This window comes from Lates calcarifer, linkage group LG20, assembly GCF_001640805.2.
Source record: "Lates calcarifer isolate ASB-BC8 linkage group LG20, TLL_Latcal_v3, whole genome shotgun sequence".
NCBI classification, from domain to species: Eukaryota; Metazoa; Chordata; class Actinopteri; family Centropomidae; genus Lates; species Lates calcarifer.
Genome location: NC_066852.1, coordinates 2,086,793 through 2,101,604, shown reverse-complemented (window position 1 = coordinate 2,101,604; position 14,812 = coordinate 2,086,793). Strand labels below are relative to the sequence as shown.

The following is a 14,812-nucleotide window of genomic DNA, read 5'->3' as shown; positions in this document are numbered from 1 at the left end:
TTTATTTGGTCAGATAGAGCTGCTGGCGCCTGCGTAGAGCGTATACAACAGCTCCAGCAGAATAGCTTCCAGCTGCACCCATGCCGCTAAGACGAAGTAGAGGCAAACAAATCTGTTTGTTATCCCTGCCGTGTGGCGCTGGCTGGCATGCAACCACATCATGTTTTTTCACAAGGTGATTTGTGCGCCTGACACATACTACACGGTTTTATATTGACAACATGCTGACTATTAGAGGTCTGACTAATCCTACGAGCTCGTGTCATCTAAAAGATGTGGTGAAAATCTGCTGGCAGTCAAACATATCCAAGGGTCACTCTCAGGGTGTGTTTACCCAGTGTGTCCACAGAATGAAGTCACTCTGCAGAAGAGAAGAGATAACAGTGTTTGCAGGAAATTCAGTTCTCCAGAGCCGCGTTATTATGCCGACATTAGAGTTCTGCAGGGCCAGGTGGAGCTTCCAAATATATCTGTTTAAAACAGTCTGACTAATGACCCCCCTTGTTTTTGAACTAGAAAGGGCTAAATTTAAGTAAATGTAGATGTGCTGGCTGCTGAAATGTTACAGTTGAAACATCTGAAATACTTTAAATGCTGAAACAGCGGAAGTTGTAGTTGAAGTAAAAATAGAATGAACAAAACGAGCTGTTCAAATAGAAATGTGCTTTACTTTAAGACATATCTCCTACAACTCCTGCTAAACTTGTGGGATAATAAAAAAGTTAAACCACAGTTACTTTGTGAGCATACAACACAAACAGCAAACAAACAACACAACCCACGCAGGTAGAGGGGGAACATGCAGAGTCTCTCGGCCGAGCCTCTGTTTCCAACCCAGCGCCTTCCCGCTGTGAGGTGACGGTGCTCATCACTGCAGCCTGCTGCCCCCGAGGTTTATGTTTTAAAATCCACCGACTCCAGTAATCTTTCTCTAACTTTTTACCGTAATATCTGTCTATTAAAAAAAAAAAAAAACTTCTCCACCATTCGGTCCTTTGTGTCAGGTCAGGTCAATACCACAAATCACAAATCTGCCTCAGGGGGCAAATTACAGCAACACTCTCTGTCCTTAGACCTTTGAATTGGATAAGGAAGGAAAAACTCTCCAGAAAAACCCTTTAATTGGGTGAAAAAACTTTATAAACCTCTCTCTCCTGCTCTCTCACCACAGACCCCCAACTCCCTCACGTACTCACCTCCTTTGTCGAGCCGAGACATTTAACCCAGTGATGATCTTATGGACTTATGGGAAATACTGCTGCTTAAAACAGATATACTGAATAACCAGTGATATTAGATGTTTTTAACCAAACATAGGGGGTGACAAAAACTACATACCGCTGAGAAAGGCCCGGTTCTAGTGTTATTACAAATGTCAGTGGATTTTGAGTGAGGTTTTCTTACTTCTTAAACAGAACCCGGGGAGTTCTGGTCTCACTTTGGCCAGAGGAGCTAATGATTCCTCTGAAATAATTACAGATGTCTGTCATTCATTGGAAAAGCTAACAGTTTGGATACTGTGTAATGTCACAGGTTTAAATGGAAGTGTTTTTTAATATGTTAATTTTTTTTTCTTTCATGAGTTGCCTGTTGAGATGATGTTCAACCCTCTCAAAGATTAGTGTCTCGCTCTTGACAGGGTTGATAAATAGCGTTTCAGAGATGGGTTGAAACCAGTTGCTGCAGCGAGAATATACAGAAATTTCATATTAGGCCTGTAAGCATTTCAGCTGGCTGTCTGTCAAATAAATCTCCAACTTCAGCTGTGAAATTTGTGTATAGACGTGCAGAAGCTAGTTCTGGAGTCGGAGGTCGTGCTGTAACAACCTCAGGACCGAGGGTGAGGCGCTGAGTAGCTTCTGTGGAGCTGGTGATTTTGTACAGGCAGCAGGCCTCCTCTTATCGCTCAGCACTTCTCAGATTTCCACTCAAGCGCCAACAACAAACCCCCTGTTCCTCTTAAATGGCTTGTCCTGCACTGTGTAGATTATCAAACTTACACTGATGGCTCTGAGACCTGTTTGTCTTTCTTTAAACCCTCAGACGTCCACCCTGCTCTGCTGCCCTCGTAATACAACACACTTTGTTCCCACTGCTCCTTCATCTCAGTGTGTAGACCTTTGTCAGCAATTCAGACACCGTGAATCTTTTTCATTTTAAGGATAAAAATATTAAAACTGACATACAGTGTTGTGTTTTTTCCCTTAGCTGTTCATGTTAGGGGTATTACATTTGCATACTCTGTGCCCTTCCTCACTCCAGGAAGTGGAGCAGCAGCCTCTGAGCATTCATCATTTACATGACGTGCCCTATATTCAGAGGACTGGAGGAGGCCGCCAGCATCAGCGCTTCCACTCATCCCCGCTGCTTTTACCAAATGTTTCCTGTGAAGTAGCAGTAGTAGACGTAGGGGCCATTTGTGATCTGACGCTCAGACCTCGGATCAGTCACAGTAAATTTGTTTCATCTGTCAAGGAAATGAGAATCGAAATTGTGCTGAAACTGCAGTGGAAGAGGGACTTTTTTTTTCTTTAAGTGCTGAGTAATAAGACCTTATAGTGAATTTACCTTCTTACCAGGGTTTAAAGATGTCAGCTAAATTTACTTAAAGTGGAATTGAACGGTTCAGTAACTACACAAGTAGTAACTGTGGATGAAGATTTGTGCTGAAACATTAAATCAGTTTTTTGGCAGGAAAATGACAAAACTTTTTATCGTAATTTATCCAGAAAATTGTCAGATACTTCCTGGTTTCACACAGTTGAGTTGTGCTGGATTTGCTGCTTTTCTTTTCTTTGTTTTTTGACTGTGAATTTAATATGTTTGGGTTTTGGACTCTTTGTCTGTCAAAGAAAACAATTTAACTCTAGAGTCTAAGAAACTGTGATTGTCTGGCTTTTTTTTTTTTTAACATTTAATCAGTTTGTCAATTTGTCATTTTGCTTGTTTTGTCTGACTACACGTCCCAAAGATATTCAATTCACACTGTTATAAAAAACAGAGGAGCAGCAAATCCTCACATCTGAGAAGTCAATTATCAAACTTTTTGGCAATTTATTTTATGTTGATCAGCTAATCAGTTCAGAACTAACTTGACGAGTAGAAAGTATTAATAATTGTTAGCTGCAGCCCTAATGTGAGATGTTTGCCTGTATTTTTTAATCAGGCAGAACTCTTTGACAGCAGTGGTTCTCTGTAGGAGATGTACACGTATCCACGAATCGTACAGGCTGTTCTCGTCTCTGTCTCACCAGGACAAATGTTGGAAGGTGAATACAGTCGTCCAGCCCTCTGAGTCCTGCTCAGTCAGCTCAGCTGGCCTCTGCCTGCTCTGCTGGCTGAGCTCCGGCTGCAGGGACACACTCGTCCCTCTGGAGAGGCTGCAGACTCTGCTGATGCTATAGGAAACAAGGCTCTGGGATGTAAGGCACAGCTTGAGCTCAATTTGATGTCTTGGAACAAAATCCACCAGAGTTTGCAGCCTGAGACAGCATTTTTGTTGCTCTGCTTTTTGTTTCTTCCTCACAAGTTTTTTGTTTTGGCTGCTGCCCGCGGCCCAGAGGAATGGCAGCCATCACACCAGACAGACAGGTGAAACATTTTTTTGTGATTGGCCTTGAATCCTTCAGCCCACAGTTTATCATAACTTTGCGTGCAGGCTCTCATAAATCGACATTTAGAAAGGCCGTATTGCTTACACAGTGTGTTGTATTCCCCGAGTTCACTGGTCTGCATGTTGATATTGCCCATGACTGGCACTCTTGTAAGAACAGTGCGTCAGAGATGACAAAAAAATATTTTTAAAATCCTGCACCTCACAGCATGAAGCCCGCATCACGGCGAGTATTTCTGTGCTTGTGACATCAGTGGTTGCTGTTAGCTCTTTTCTCCGCAGCCCGTGTCAGTGTCTTCAGGCTGCACTCGCTTTGGCGTTGAGTGCTGTGAAAGGGTCCTCGCGCCGTGAAGACAGGACCACGCACAGGCTAGTCGCTTGTCATCATGTTTCATCAGGACAACCTGCTGATGAGATGGCCTGCACTGTGCACTGTTGTTTCTATTTGTGTGTCTCTTACTCCTCACTTTTGCATCCCAGTTTAAAAACAAAGCACTTTGTCGAACTCCACTCACTCCTGCTGTAAAAGCAGATTGTTTCTTCTTGATCCTTCCTCCGTTTTCGGTTTTGTTTTTTTTCATTTGTACTCGTTTGTGTCGTCGTTTCTTTCACCTGAATCTAGTTTCATCTTGCCTCTTGCTGTTGCATAAATGTAGTGTTTTCCACCTGTTCATTTCGTTCAGTCCGGTTGGGTCTACCCCGCCTCTCACCCACTGTCAGCTGGGATAGGCTCCAGCCCCCCAGCGACCCTTAACGTATAAGCGGTGTAGATAATGGATGGATGGTTGTTAGAGGACCTGGGTACTGGACTCAAAGATGGCGCCCACTCACTTGAGTGAAAATTGCTTTCCTGGCGCCTGAGCCAAAAAAGTTTAATAGCATTTAATTGGCAACTTTGACGCCAGCCCAGATGAGAGTGACTTCACCAAACCAAACAAGTTACATGAGGAAGTGACATTAATGCACTCTGTCCACAGATATGTAATGGTGAGGAAAATTCATTTAATGTTGAGTCAATGGCCTTGAATGCATAATGTGTTCATGCACTTGCAGGTTTATCCCTTCTGTTCTGTTTAGCCTTGAACTCACAGTATGTTGACGCTGTACCTGAGCGACGGCTCAGCGTGGGCCACATATTTCAGACCTTGTCCGTGCTAAATTACAACAAGCCCATAAAGCTTTACCAGTTTTGACTGTAACGGCTACAGTGTGTTTACTGCTGTGTTATTGGCTGGCATCCTATTTACTCACCCTGTCTGCCGCTTGACAGAATTACACCCTCAGCCTCATGAAGGTGATGCCAAACAGTCCTGGTGAAAATCACTCGCAGCACGTTGAGTTATTGTGGGTTCAGGCCGGGGGTTCGCCTTCTCCGTCTAATGATAAACTGATGAAAGAGATCCCACTGCAATTATAAGCCTAAGTAGTGTTTTGGCTCCACACTGGGGGCGTCTTTCCAGCAAGAAGATGAGTTGCAAGTTTTCGCTGTTTATTTTTTCCCCGTCATCGGTGCATGTGGATGAAATCACTGGAAGCCACTCTTGTCTGTGTGTGAGAGGAAGTTCTCCATCCTGTAGGCTTTTTACTATTCATGCTGTGACACTGCTGCATGTTGTTTTGTTCGCCTCCTCATCGTGCTGGCAGTTTGAAGCCAGTAACGCTCTTTAAATCCCGAATGAGCCGCTGAATGTAATCAAGCTCGCAGCTGTGAGGAAAAGTTTGAGGAATTTTTAAGCCCCACGCGCCGTTTTGAAGGAGCTGATAGTCTATTATTTTATTCATTTATTTACTCGTATATATCCGCCCAAGAATGGTAACATGACAAGAGAGGAAGAGGGAGAAGGAAATGACAGGAGGATGAAATGAGTTTTAGATTTATAATCCCCCAGCCGTGACCCCCATTTCCTGCAACTTTACATCCTGGGGAAATGTCATGTCAGACTTGTGTTGGCCAGATGCGATGGACAGGAGAGAGACGCCTCCACACACAACACAAAGACACACACACATACACACTTCTTGCACACACAAATTTCTCCTGTCAGAGTCTCTGCCCATACCAGCATTCATCCACCTGCAGTATTTGCTTTTGTTTTGTCACTTAATAATCGCCCTCTTGCCATAATACACACTCTTTCTCTAGATGCCTGTAAATTACATCCAATTTAGATCCAATTCTTTGTCTGCAGGTTTTGTGATGGACACTACAGCCGTGTTTTTTGTTTTTTTGCCAGGAAAGTCATTACAGGAAATCTCCCTCTGTAGGATGCTCAAAGGACGGTTTTTGCTTCCAGGAAGATTAAAGAGGATTATGTAATTGCATGTTATGGAGGAGGTTCAGGGGATTGAAGTGCATGAAGATGGTTTCACCAAGGTTGATTTTTGCTGTTTCTAAAACACAGCTTTGCCTGCTTAAATTCAGCTCACACGTTCTTAAATTTAGTGCTAGAGCAGAGGATGACGCAAAAACCATAGCTCATTAAGAGAAACGTTCTGCGGCTGTTGTTGGGTTTTTGAGATGTTTGGGTTTGTGTTGAACCATCTGCCAATCTGCGTGACGGCAGCAGCGGTTGAAGCTGCCCTTCTCTGACCAGTCAGTCAGACGACGTGAAAGCAGAGGAGTGGAGAAGCATGTTTTCTCTGCCAGTCTGTCAGTGTTGGTCTATCTCACTGTGTGGGAGTGGCCTTTGACCTGCTGCAGACAAGTGTGTAGCGTTGAGGCGGAGAGCCCGCTGAGCCTGCCGCACTCCTATCATTAACATGGAGAGTCACGCTCCCCCTCTGCACCAACCATTGTTGTTTTCCTTTGTTTCTGTCCTTGAGAAGAAAATGCTTCATCTTCAGCAGCCCACATTTGCTCCTGTTAATTGTGCAGCTAATGATCGAGGTCATGTTTTTTCTGATACATCACAAACTGATGCATGGCTTATTTTCTCCTCCTGAATAATATCTTGACCTTTTTCCCCCCTCGTAGACGGGATAGTTAAATTATTATGTACTTTTCCTTCCATTTGAGAGCTACTCTAGCATTCACTTCAGCCCAGTAGCTGAGTGATGGTTGTTTTATTAGCCCTGCTAAGCTGACAGTTCCATTTGGTGGATTTTTGCTGCGGTTGGCGTTCACGGGAGCTGACACTTTGTGGGTCACAGAGAAAGTGACGCACAGGTTACATGAGCAAAGAGACCAGGCAGCGATTCAGTTTTTCATTTCGCCCAGAATCTGAGCAAATGAGATGATGCAGTTTTCACTGCCACTCATATATTGTCACTTTATTTTCGAGGCTTTTGTCCAACGCAGTCTCTTTTTTAATTTGGAGCTGTGTTGTGTATAATTAATTTAGGCCCATTTGTTTGTTTACATTTTAGGAAGCTGGCAAAGGTATGATTTGGCTTCAGTTTTTCAGTTTTTAAATTTTTATTTCATAAAACTTTGTTGTTGATGCTCAACTTTTAATAAATCCAGACTTTAGATCTTTTTACCACCAAAAAGACTTTTTGAATTTCTTTGGTTTAATTCAAGTGAGAATTCAGGTTTTAATAAGTCATTAATTAATTCAGTGGAATCCACATCTGATTTTCTCAGTCAGGTCTATGGTGCAGTTTATCTTCATACAGTATTCTTTTTAGAAGAAATGTCTGTTGTGTTATTGTGCAGGAATTCGTGCTTCACCTACACACTTGCTAAATATTGCTTATCCTCTATAAACAGCAGAGAATACTACTCTTGTTTGCTTTGATATAGGTTCTTTTTTACTAAACATGTAAGCATAACAAATACACTGATTAAATGAGGCCACAGTAGTGAAATCAGTTTGTGTTTTTGCGAGCGTTTCTGTCTCAGTTCATGAATCAGGTCAGATTCCCCGAGGATGTTGAGGAAAACTCAAAATTAAACAACTTGCACAGCTCCTCTTCAGTACACCAGGTTTTTTCATCTGGTTGTTTCCAGTGTCTTTGAATTCAGTCATTTCAAAAAGTGTTTTTTTTCTTGGGCGGCACAGTGGTGCAGTGGTTAGCACCTCACAGCAAGAGGGTTCCCGGTTCAAGTTCCGGGTTCAACATGGTCTTCATTCATAATACTGTATATTCATTCATGATACCATAATGATAATTCATTTGAGTTAACTTTCCGACATTGGCATTTACCTAAATAGAGAGAGTATGGCTGTGGAGTCGAAGAATATTTAATTCCATCTTCTTTTTACTTCATCTTATATCACATCATGTACCCAACTGAAAACTCAAGCAACACTATCCTGTAAATGTCACCCAGAATGCCTCCAGATTTAATTTTCTCCAGAACCAACAGCTCCATCAACACATTGAAGTTTCTGAGTGAGACGCTGAATTTCAAGTCTCTACTTGCTTATTTATCATCAGTCGCTTACTAAGAAACAGAGTGCAGAGCTGTATCTAGAGTCCTGTGTCTTAAGGTCTTTGCTCATTTGTATATTCAAGTCTGAACTGAGGGGAATACATCTGCTGAACCACTTCTGTCCAAAATCTAAGTGCACCGGTGTTAGCACATGGGACCTGCATAAAAGGGGGAAAAAAACTGCACCATTCGTGACAGCAGCCGTCCCAGCCAGCTCCTGCAGTGCCTCCCTCCCGCCTTGGGGAGACTTGGAGGTGACTGAGTGGTGCAGGTTCTGCCAGCGTGTTCCTGACTAGAGATGAGACCCAGTTTTCTCTGACACAGCCCAACATCTCCAGAGATTTCATTTCATCTCTTTTCATATCTCGCTCCACGTCTGCCTTGGTTGTTTTGTAGCTGAGGCTTAAATCTTTGCTGCCTCATACCCGAGCAAAGAGAGCTCTTATACAAATAATACAGTTTAAATAAACAGAATAGAATTTGGACTTAGCAAAAATGTGTCTGCCAAATGTGCAAGTGTTTTTGTTATGTAACTGACTTTGTTTGTGAGAGATTATCGGAGCAAAACACAAGTGGAGTGTTTCGATATGGACCTGAAATCCTCATATTACAGTAAAGTCCAGTCACCAGTCACTGACCTGGTGTGTTTTGTTTGTTGTTTGTGCTGCAGAGGGAGATGAAGGAGCAGCTGGTCACCCTGCAGGACAGTGAGAAGGGCCACACTGAGGCCCTGCAGCTCCTGCAGAGGCAACTCACCGAGACCAAGGTACTGTAAAAAAAACATTTACAGAGCTGGACCAGCACCAATTATAGCCACCTGGGGCTGCAACTAAAGATCATTTTTATTATCAGTATAGTCAATGAAAATGGCCATCACATTTTCCCAGGGCCTGAGGCGATGTCATGATTTATCTTACCAACAGTCCAAAACTATTCAATTTACAAAGGAATAAAACAGAAAGGAGAGAATCTTTACGTTTGAGAAGCAACAGCCAGAGGATACTTGGCAGTCGTCCTGGATAAACAACTTCAAACAGTTAATTGACTAATTGTTTCAGCACTAATTGCCACTCTGGTCCAGAGCTGCTGAGCAATTTGTTGATTAATCAATTAGTAGATTAACAGACACTACTAGAAATCAAGCAGCAGCTATTTTGATCGTTTGATCGCATTTTTGACCTTCATGATGGTAAACAGAATATGCACCATTTATTTTCTGCCAATTATTTTCCCAATTCATCATTTAGTCAATAAAAAGTCAGGAAATGATTAAAATAAGGCTCGAGGTGTTGTCTTTAAATGTCTTGTTTTGTCTGATGAACAGCTGCTGCTCCTTTTACTGTCAGCACAGAGGAAAACCTCTGAAACTTAAGCACAACAAACATTGTTCCATAATTTCTGACATTTTGTTTGAAAGAAAATTTGTTGTTTTGATTCAACAAGGAACAGTTTCAAATGCTGTCAGAGCATGTAGGTCTTCACAGAAGCATGATGTCCTTGTTTGGAGACAGTGATGCTTATTTAGTAAAACAAGTTCATACAAAACAAAGTGTCAGTGAGCAGTTTGATAAAGGACAGGTCTGTTTAACGTGTGCAGTCTTTCAGTCACTGATCTTCCCTCCTAACTGATTTGCACTGACAGATAAATTCCAACACGTAAATTGTTTTATTGAGTGGCTGTTTAATCTCGACACCTTGTTTTAATCAGCGAACCATGAGCGGTCGCTCAATATGTCAGTCCCTCACACACACACACACACACTCCCATATCTCTCCTCCCTCCTGTAGTGACATTGAAGCTATCAAGCAGGTAGAGACGATGTCGCAGCCATCAGCGTTATTTGTCATTTAGGGAACACATTCCTCTTTCTCCTGTTTTTCTTCCTGCTGTCCGATGTCACAGCATCGCTCATCTTTCTGTCCCGAGTTCTGCACTGCAGAGCCCTCCGCTGCCAGAGAGAGAGCCCGGCCCTGTCCATTTCCGCCCGTCCATCGACTCGCTGCGACTGCTAGATGAGGGCCTTTCAGCTGGCCCCCAGCTCCTCATCGGAAATGAGCTGCTCTCATTAGATTTACATCCATTTGCACAGAGTGCTGTGCCTGGAAGAGAGCCACACTGTGACTACATCGGCCTCTGATGCACTTAGGTAGCTGATAATGAAATGTCTCCCCGCATTTCTTCTTCATCCGGCTAAATTTGAGGGAACGTTGACGTTATTTTTCTTCCTTGATTTAGCCATACTCACAATGGACAGTTAAAAAAAAAGGATGTGTAAAATCAGCAGAGTTCCCCTTTAATGTAAGACTGAGCTGCATCTCTTCTTGTGCTAAGATGAAGGAGCCCGGCTCTCATTTTAAATAAACGTGCCTCCCTTGCACTCCAATTTGAGTCCCCGGCTCGTGCGTGCTTTGAAGGATCTCCGTCTGAAGGATGGACATTGTGTCTCGTTCACATGGCCTCTGGGGAGTCGCTCGATAATCACATGCCTCCCTGAAAGGTAGCCAGCGTCCTGTCTCCAAGGGCTGCACTGTCTGTGTCCGTGCCATCACAGCCTGCTGGGCCAAAGCAGCCGACACCCCACGGAGACCGATAGCAAGGCTGCTGCAGTCCTCCTCCACCTCCTCCTCCCTTTCCTTACCACTCGCTTTTCAGCTCTTCAGTAGGTAGGAGGCCTGGGATGCAGCCCACTTGTATGTCATAGCTCTCGTGCTTGCAGGGAAATAGTCATCTGAGTAGGCTGCCACATGCAGAGGGAGAGAATACCTGCCCCCGGTCTCTGGGAGAACAGGAGAATCACACCCGCTGTTTGAAGGGGATTGATTGAATTTTTAGGCAAGTGTAATTAAACCTCACATCACAGTTCCTAAATCCAGCTCCTCCTGAAAAGATCAGAGGAGCGCTTGAAATTCCCATCAGATAGAAAAAGGCTTTATTCATCAAAGGCTCGTGCAAACAAAATTCATCTGAAATTCTTGTTTATACCAATTTCACTGTGATTCAGCAGTCATTAGTTTGTTAGTTAGTGTGTTGTTTGCAGTCATTAGCTTGTTCTCAGCTGCTCTTTGATGGGCTGATGTGGGATTTTCTTTTGAATCTTACAAACACAAGTTCATATTTCTGGTTTTTTTTCCTGTATAATGCTGACTGCCTGACACAGACACAAAATGTCTGAATGAAATCCAGTCTCTGCTTCTCTCAGACGCTTCAGATTGAAAAGGCCCCTGCTCCTCTCTGAGATTTTCCAGGGTTTTCACATCACTCCCCTTTGTTTTGTCTCTCAGACACTGCGATGATTCATTCTCTTTGATGTCCAACTTCCCATTTTTCCTCTTCAGCTACAAATCAGTTTCTTCAGTCTGCTGTCCCTCGCAATCCGCCGGGCTCTGTCTGTAATAGCCTTCGTTTTTCTGCCTGTCCACCAGTCTCATAATCACTCGTCTTCACAGACAGGACGTCCTCTGTGACCGCCCCCTCCCCGGCCGTCTTTTCGGGTTATTTCTGTCACAGTGGGCTCGTGTTTGTTTCTCCTCATTATAGGAGTGTAAAAGTGTCTGTTGTCTCTGAGGAAGGTTGTACTTTCACTGTGAGCCACTTAAAATCAATACATGTACGAGCTGAATCAATGAATGAATGTTAATGTAATATTAACACAATTTAGAGTCGTTTGTAAGCCCCTGAATTACTGACCCTTGTGTAATTAAAGAGTCAGGCTGTTGTGACTGAAACAGTCCACACACCCAGCTAACTACAGCACAAAGTCTATTTCACGGTCCTGTGATTGGAGTTATAAATCCCCCAGATGAGGGTGGGTTTGTTTTCTCCCCCCACCCTGAAGTAAACTGTCTCCTGCCTTTGTGTTTCAGTCCTCAGCCAAGAGTCTGCGCGCGACCATCGGCGACGCGTTCGAGCGCCTTCACCGCTTCCTGCGAGAGCGTCAGAAGAGCATGCTGGAGGAGCTGGAGATGGACACGGCCCGCAAGCTCGCCGACATCGAGCACAAGATCCAGCGCTACAGCCAGCAGCTGCGCGACGTCAAGGAGGGCATCCAGATCCTGCAGGAGCGCCTCAACGAGACGGGACGACACGACTTCCTGGAGGGAGTCGCCGTCACGTCTGAGAGGTGCTGCAGCTGCCTTGAGTTTGCCAGAAAAAAAAATGTGGTTGTGAACAATTTTGGTCTCAGGTGTTACCAACTGAAATCACGTCCCAGCACGTGATCTAACCTTAGAATAAACAGGAGTTAAACTGGTAGCTCGCCAAATGTGCGTTCTCCGTGTGCTAAACATAAGGATGCTGACAATTTGGAGAAAGTACAAATTTGAGCAACAGCACCAGTTAATCCCTGAACAGATGGAGTATTAGGCCTGAAATAAACCAGCTGTAATGTTTAATCAGGGAGGGGTACTTGAGGACAGTTTAATTGAACAGTTTAATAACTTAGAGCAGCTTAATGAGGTTGGATATAAATTGTTTGTGTAATGGCCAAGCAGGTGCGACACTTCACTTAGCTGGACCAGTCCCAGGAGATACACAGGGTTTGGTGTTCCTCAGCTTTTTTTAATCCCTTCTTTAGATATTTTCTCATTCTAAAAAATGAGCAAACCATGTTCGTTTTGAACGAGCTGAAGTTCTTGTGTGATGGCTTCTGTTAACACAACGTTAAACAGTGCAGCAGGTTTTTGTTGCAGAGGAGAAAAGTAAGGATTTACAGTAAGTTAGGCACTGAAAAAGGTTTAATCTCAATCTCTTATTACCAAGTAAACTCTGGTATTAAAATGTTGCACACCCTATAGATAAGGTCAGTAAATTATACCCAGCCTCCGGTCCAGCTTTAACGGCCAAGATAAGATGATCTTCATGAAACTGTGTCGCTGTATTGCCGTTACAGTCTTGCATCACAATGTCAGATAATCAGTAATAAAGTACAGACAGGTGACAGATTAATGGACAAACCCAAGTAATAAACGTGGTGAAACATCAGAAGCCAGGGAACATGAAAGGATTCATGAAGCACTTTATTTATTTTTATATATTTATCAGAAACAGCACAGATGAATTAGCATCAATGTGACGTAAACATCCTTTTAATCTGCAGAGTATATTAATGTTGTACATTAAATGAAACAAGCAAAGACGACTAAAACAACATCGGTTTTAACCACACACTCGTTGAGTCGATTCAAGATTAGTAACACTGCTCTGCTGGCTTGAGGTGGTTCAACACTTCCATCAGTTCATCTGACTGTGAGTCTCATTATGTCATTATAAACTCAGACTTTGGGACAAGAAAACCCCAGAAGATCTCATATTATTCAAACATATTGTGCTGCTGGAACACACTAGATGGTACATGCAGAAAAATGTGAATATTAATTACTTATTTTTGGGCAGTATACGACTTGTAGGCTGTTACAGGACACATATGTAAGCTCCCTTTTTTCAGCCCACTGTCGTGGGTTTGTGAGGATTTCAGCGTGGGAACCACTCAGTGTCTTTCCTGAACTCTGGACAGCATGTAGGAGTGCACGGAGTGATTCATGTGGAGGTTCATATTGAATCATATTGTAATGACATTAGAGCTGACCCCCCCCCATATATCATCTCTGTTGCAGGAGATTCATGAAGCCATCTGTAAGCTGTTTAATGTCAATACCAACACAGTTTAGAGACACAAACCAGATTAATTAGTCGAGGCATCGACGTTGGGATGGGCGCTGAAGAGCCAGCATTATTTGGAAAAAGCAGCAAAGTGGATTTAGACTGTTATTGATCTGTTTTTGTTTCTGTCACAGGATTAAAGGGAAGATACATGAGACCAACCTGACGTACGAGGACTTCCCAACATCCAAGTACATGGGGCCGTTACAGTACACGATATGGAAGTCGCTCTTCCAGGATATTTCACCAGGTACAACATGTGAACAAGGGTGGAACATGAGATGTCTGTGCATTAAATATACAGCTGCAGCCAGAAGATGGTTCCTGTAACTTAACATGAAGACTGGAAATAATAGAAAACCACTGCTCAAAGAAACTAAATCTGCCTAACAGCACGTCTACACCTCACTAACTAACATGTTATATCTTGTTTGCTCAGTCTGCACAAAGAAAGCCACAGTGTGAAAATAACTGTGTTTATTTTATTGTGGTTTAGGTGCCAGTCTTTTTCTTGGCCAGGTGCTGTGACGATGACCTCCTGTAAAACCACAAATTGTTGTTTCCGCTTCGGTTTTAGAGCAGATTAAAACAAACAAGTGATAACGTGTCGTTTAATGAGCTGTAGAGATGCTGGTGCAGGACTTTTGTTATCTTTAGCCAGAGTCAGGCTAGCTGTCTCCCCTGACTGCAGCTTCACATTTAATGAACAGATATGAGACCATATGATAACCATATTTTCCCATATGTCATATGCCTTTAAAAATTGGTTGATAATCAGATTTTTTTCCCCAGTAGCTGAAGGTTTGTGAAATTAAACTTGCAGGAGCTAATCCTGCCCTGCATTAATATTGCTGGGATGCAGCTGAAGCTTCATCCTCGGATGAGAAATGGTGGTCGGACCTCGAGGGCGCCGATGCCCTTCTACGTTTTGACAGTGCCGAGAGGAACTCCACTCCCTCTGCCCTCCAGCTATCACCTTCTCACAGGAGATTATTTAAAATAATGTGCTGAGGATTTTTTTTTATTTATTTTTTTCCCCCTCAATCAATCCTTCCATTTCAGCCTGCTGCTGGCTGAGGGGAGGCCGGGCAGTTTTTGGGCCTCCCTTGAGTGGCTGCCAAATGGAACAATTGGTTACGATCCATCACCAGCGGTTGCCAGAGAC

General features: G+C 43.3%; 1 protein-coding gene across 1 annotated transcript in view; it reads left to right on the top strand.

The window, feature by feature from the left end:
- trim62.1 (tripartite motif containing 62, tandem duplicate 1) overlaps positions 1–14,812 on the top strand; it is a 33,075-nt gene that overhangs the window by 12,451 nt on the left and 5,812 nt on the right. Inside the window, exons 3-5 of the mRNA XM_018700644.2 lie at positions 8,659–8,754; positions 11,853–12,109; positions 13,782–13,897. Of these exons, the coding sequence (XP_018556160.1) occupies positions 8,659–8,754; positions 11,853–12,109; positions 13,782–13,897 (469 nt within the window). The remainder of the gene's footprint in view (positions 1–8,658; positions 8,755–11,852; positions 12,110–13,781; positions 13,898–14,812) is intronic.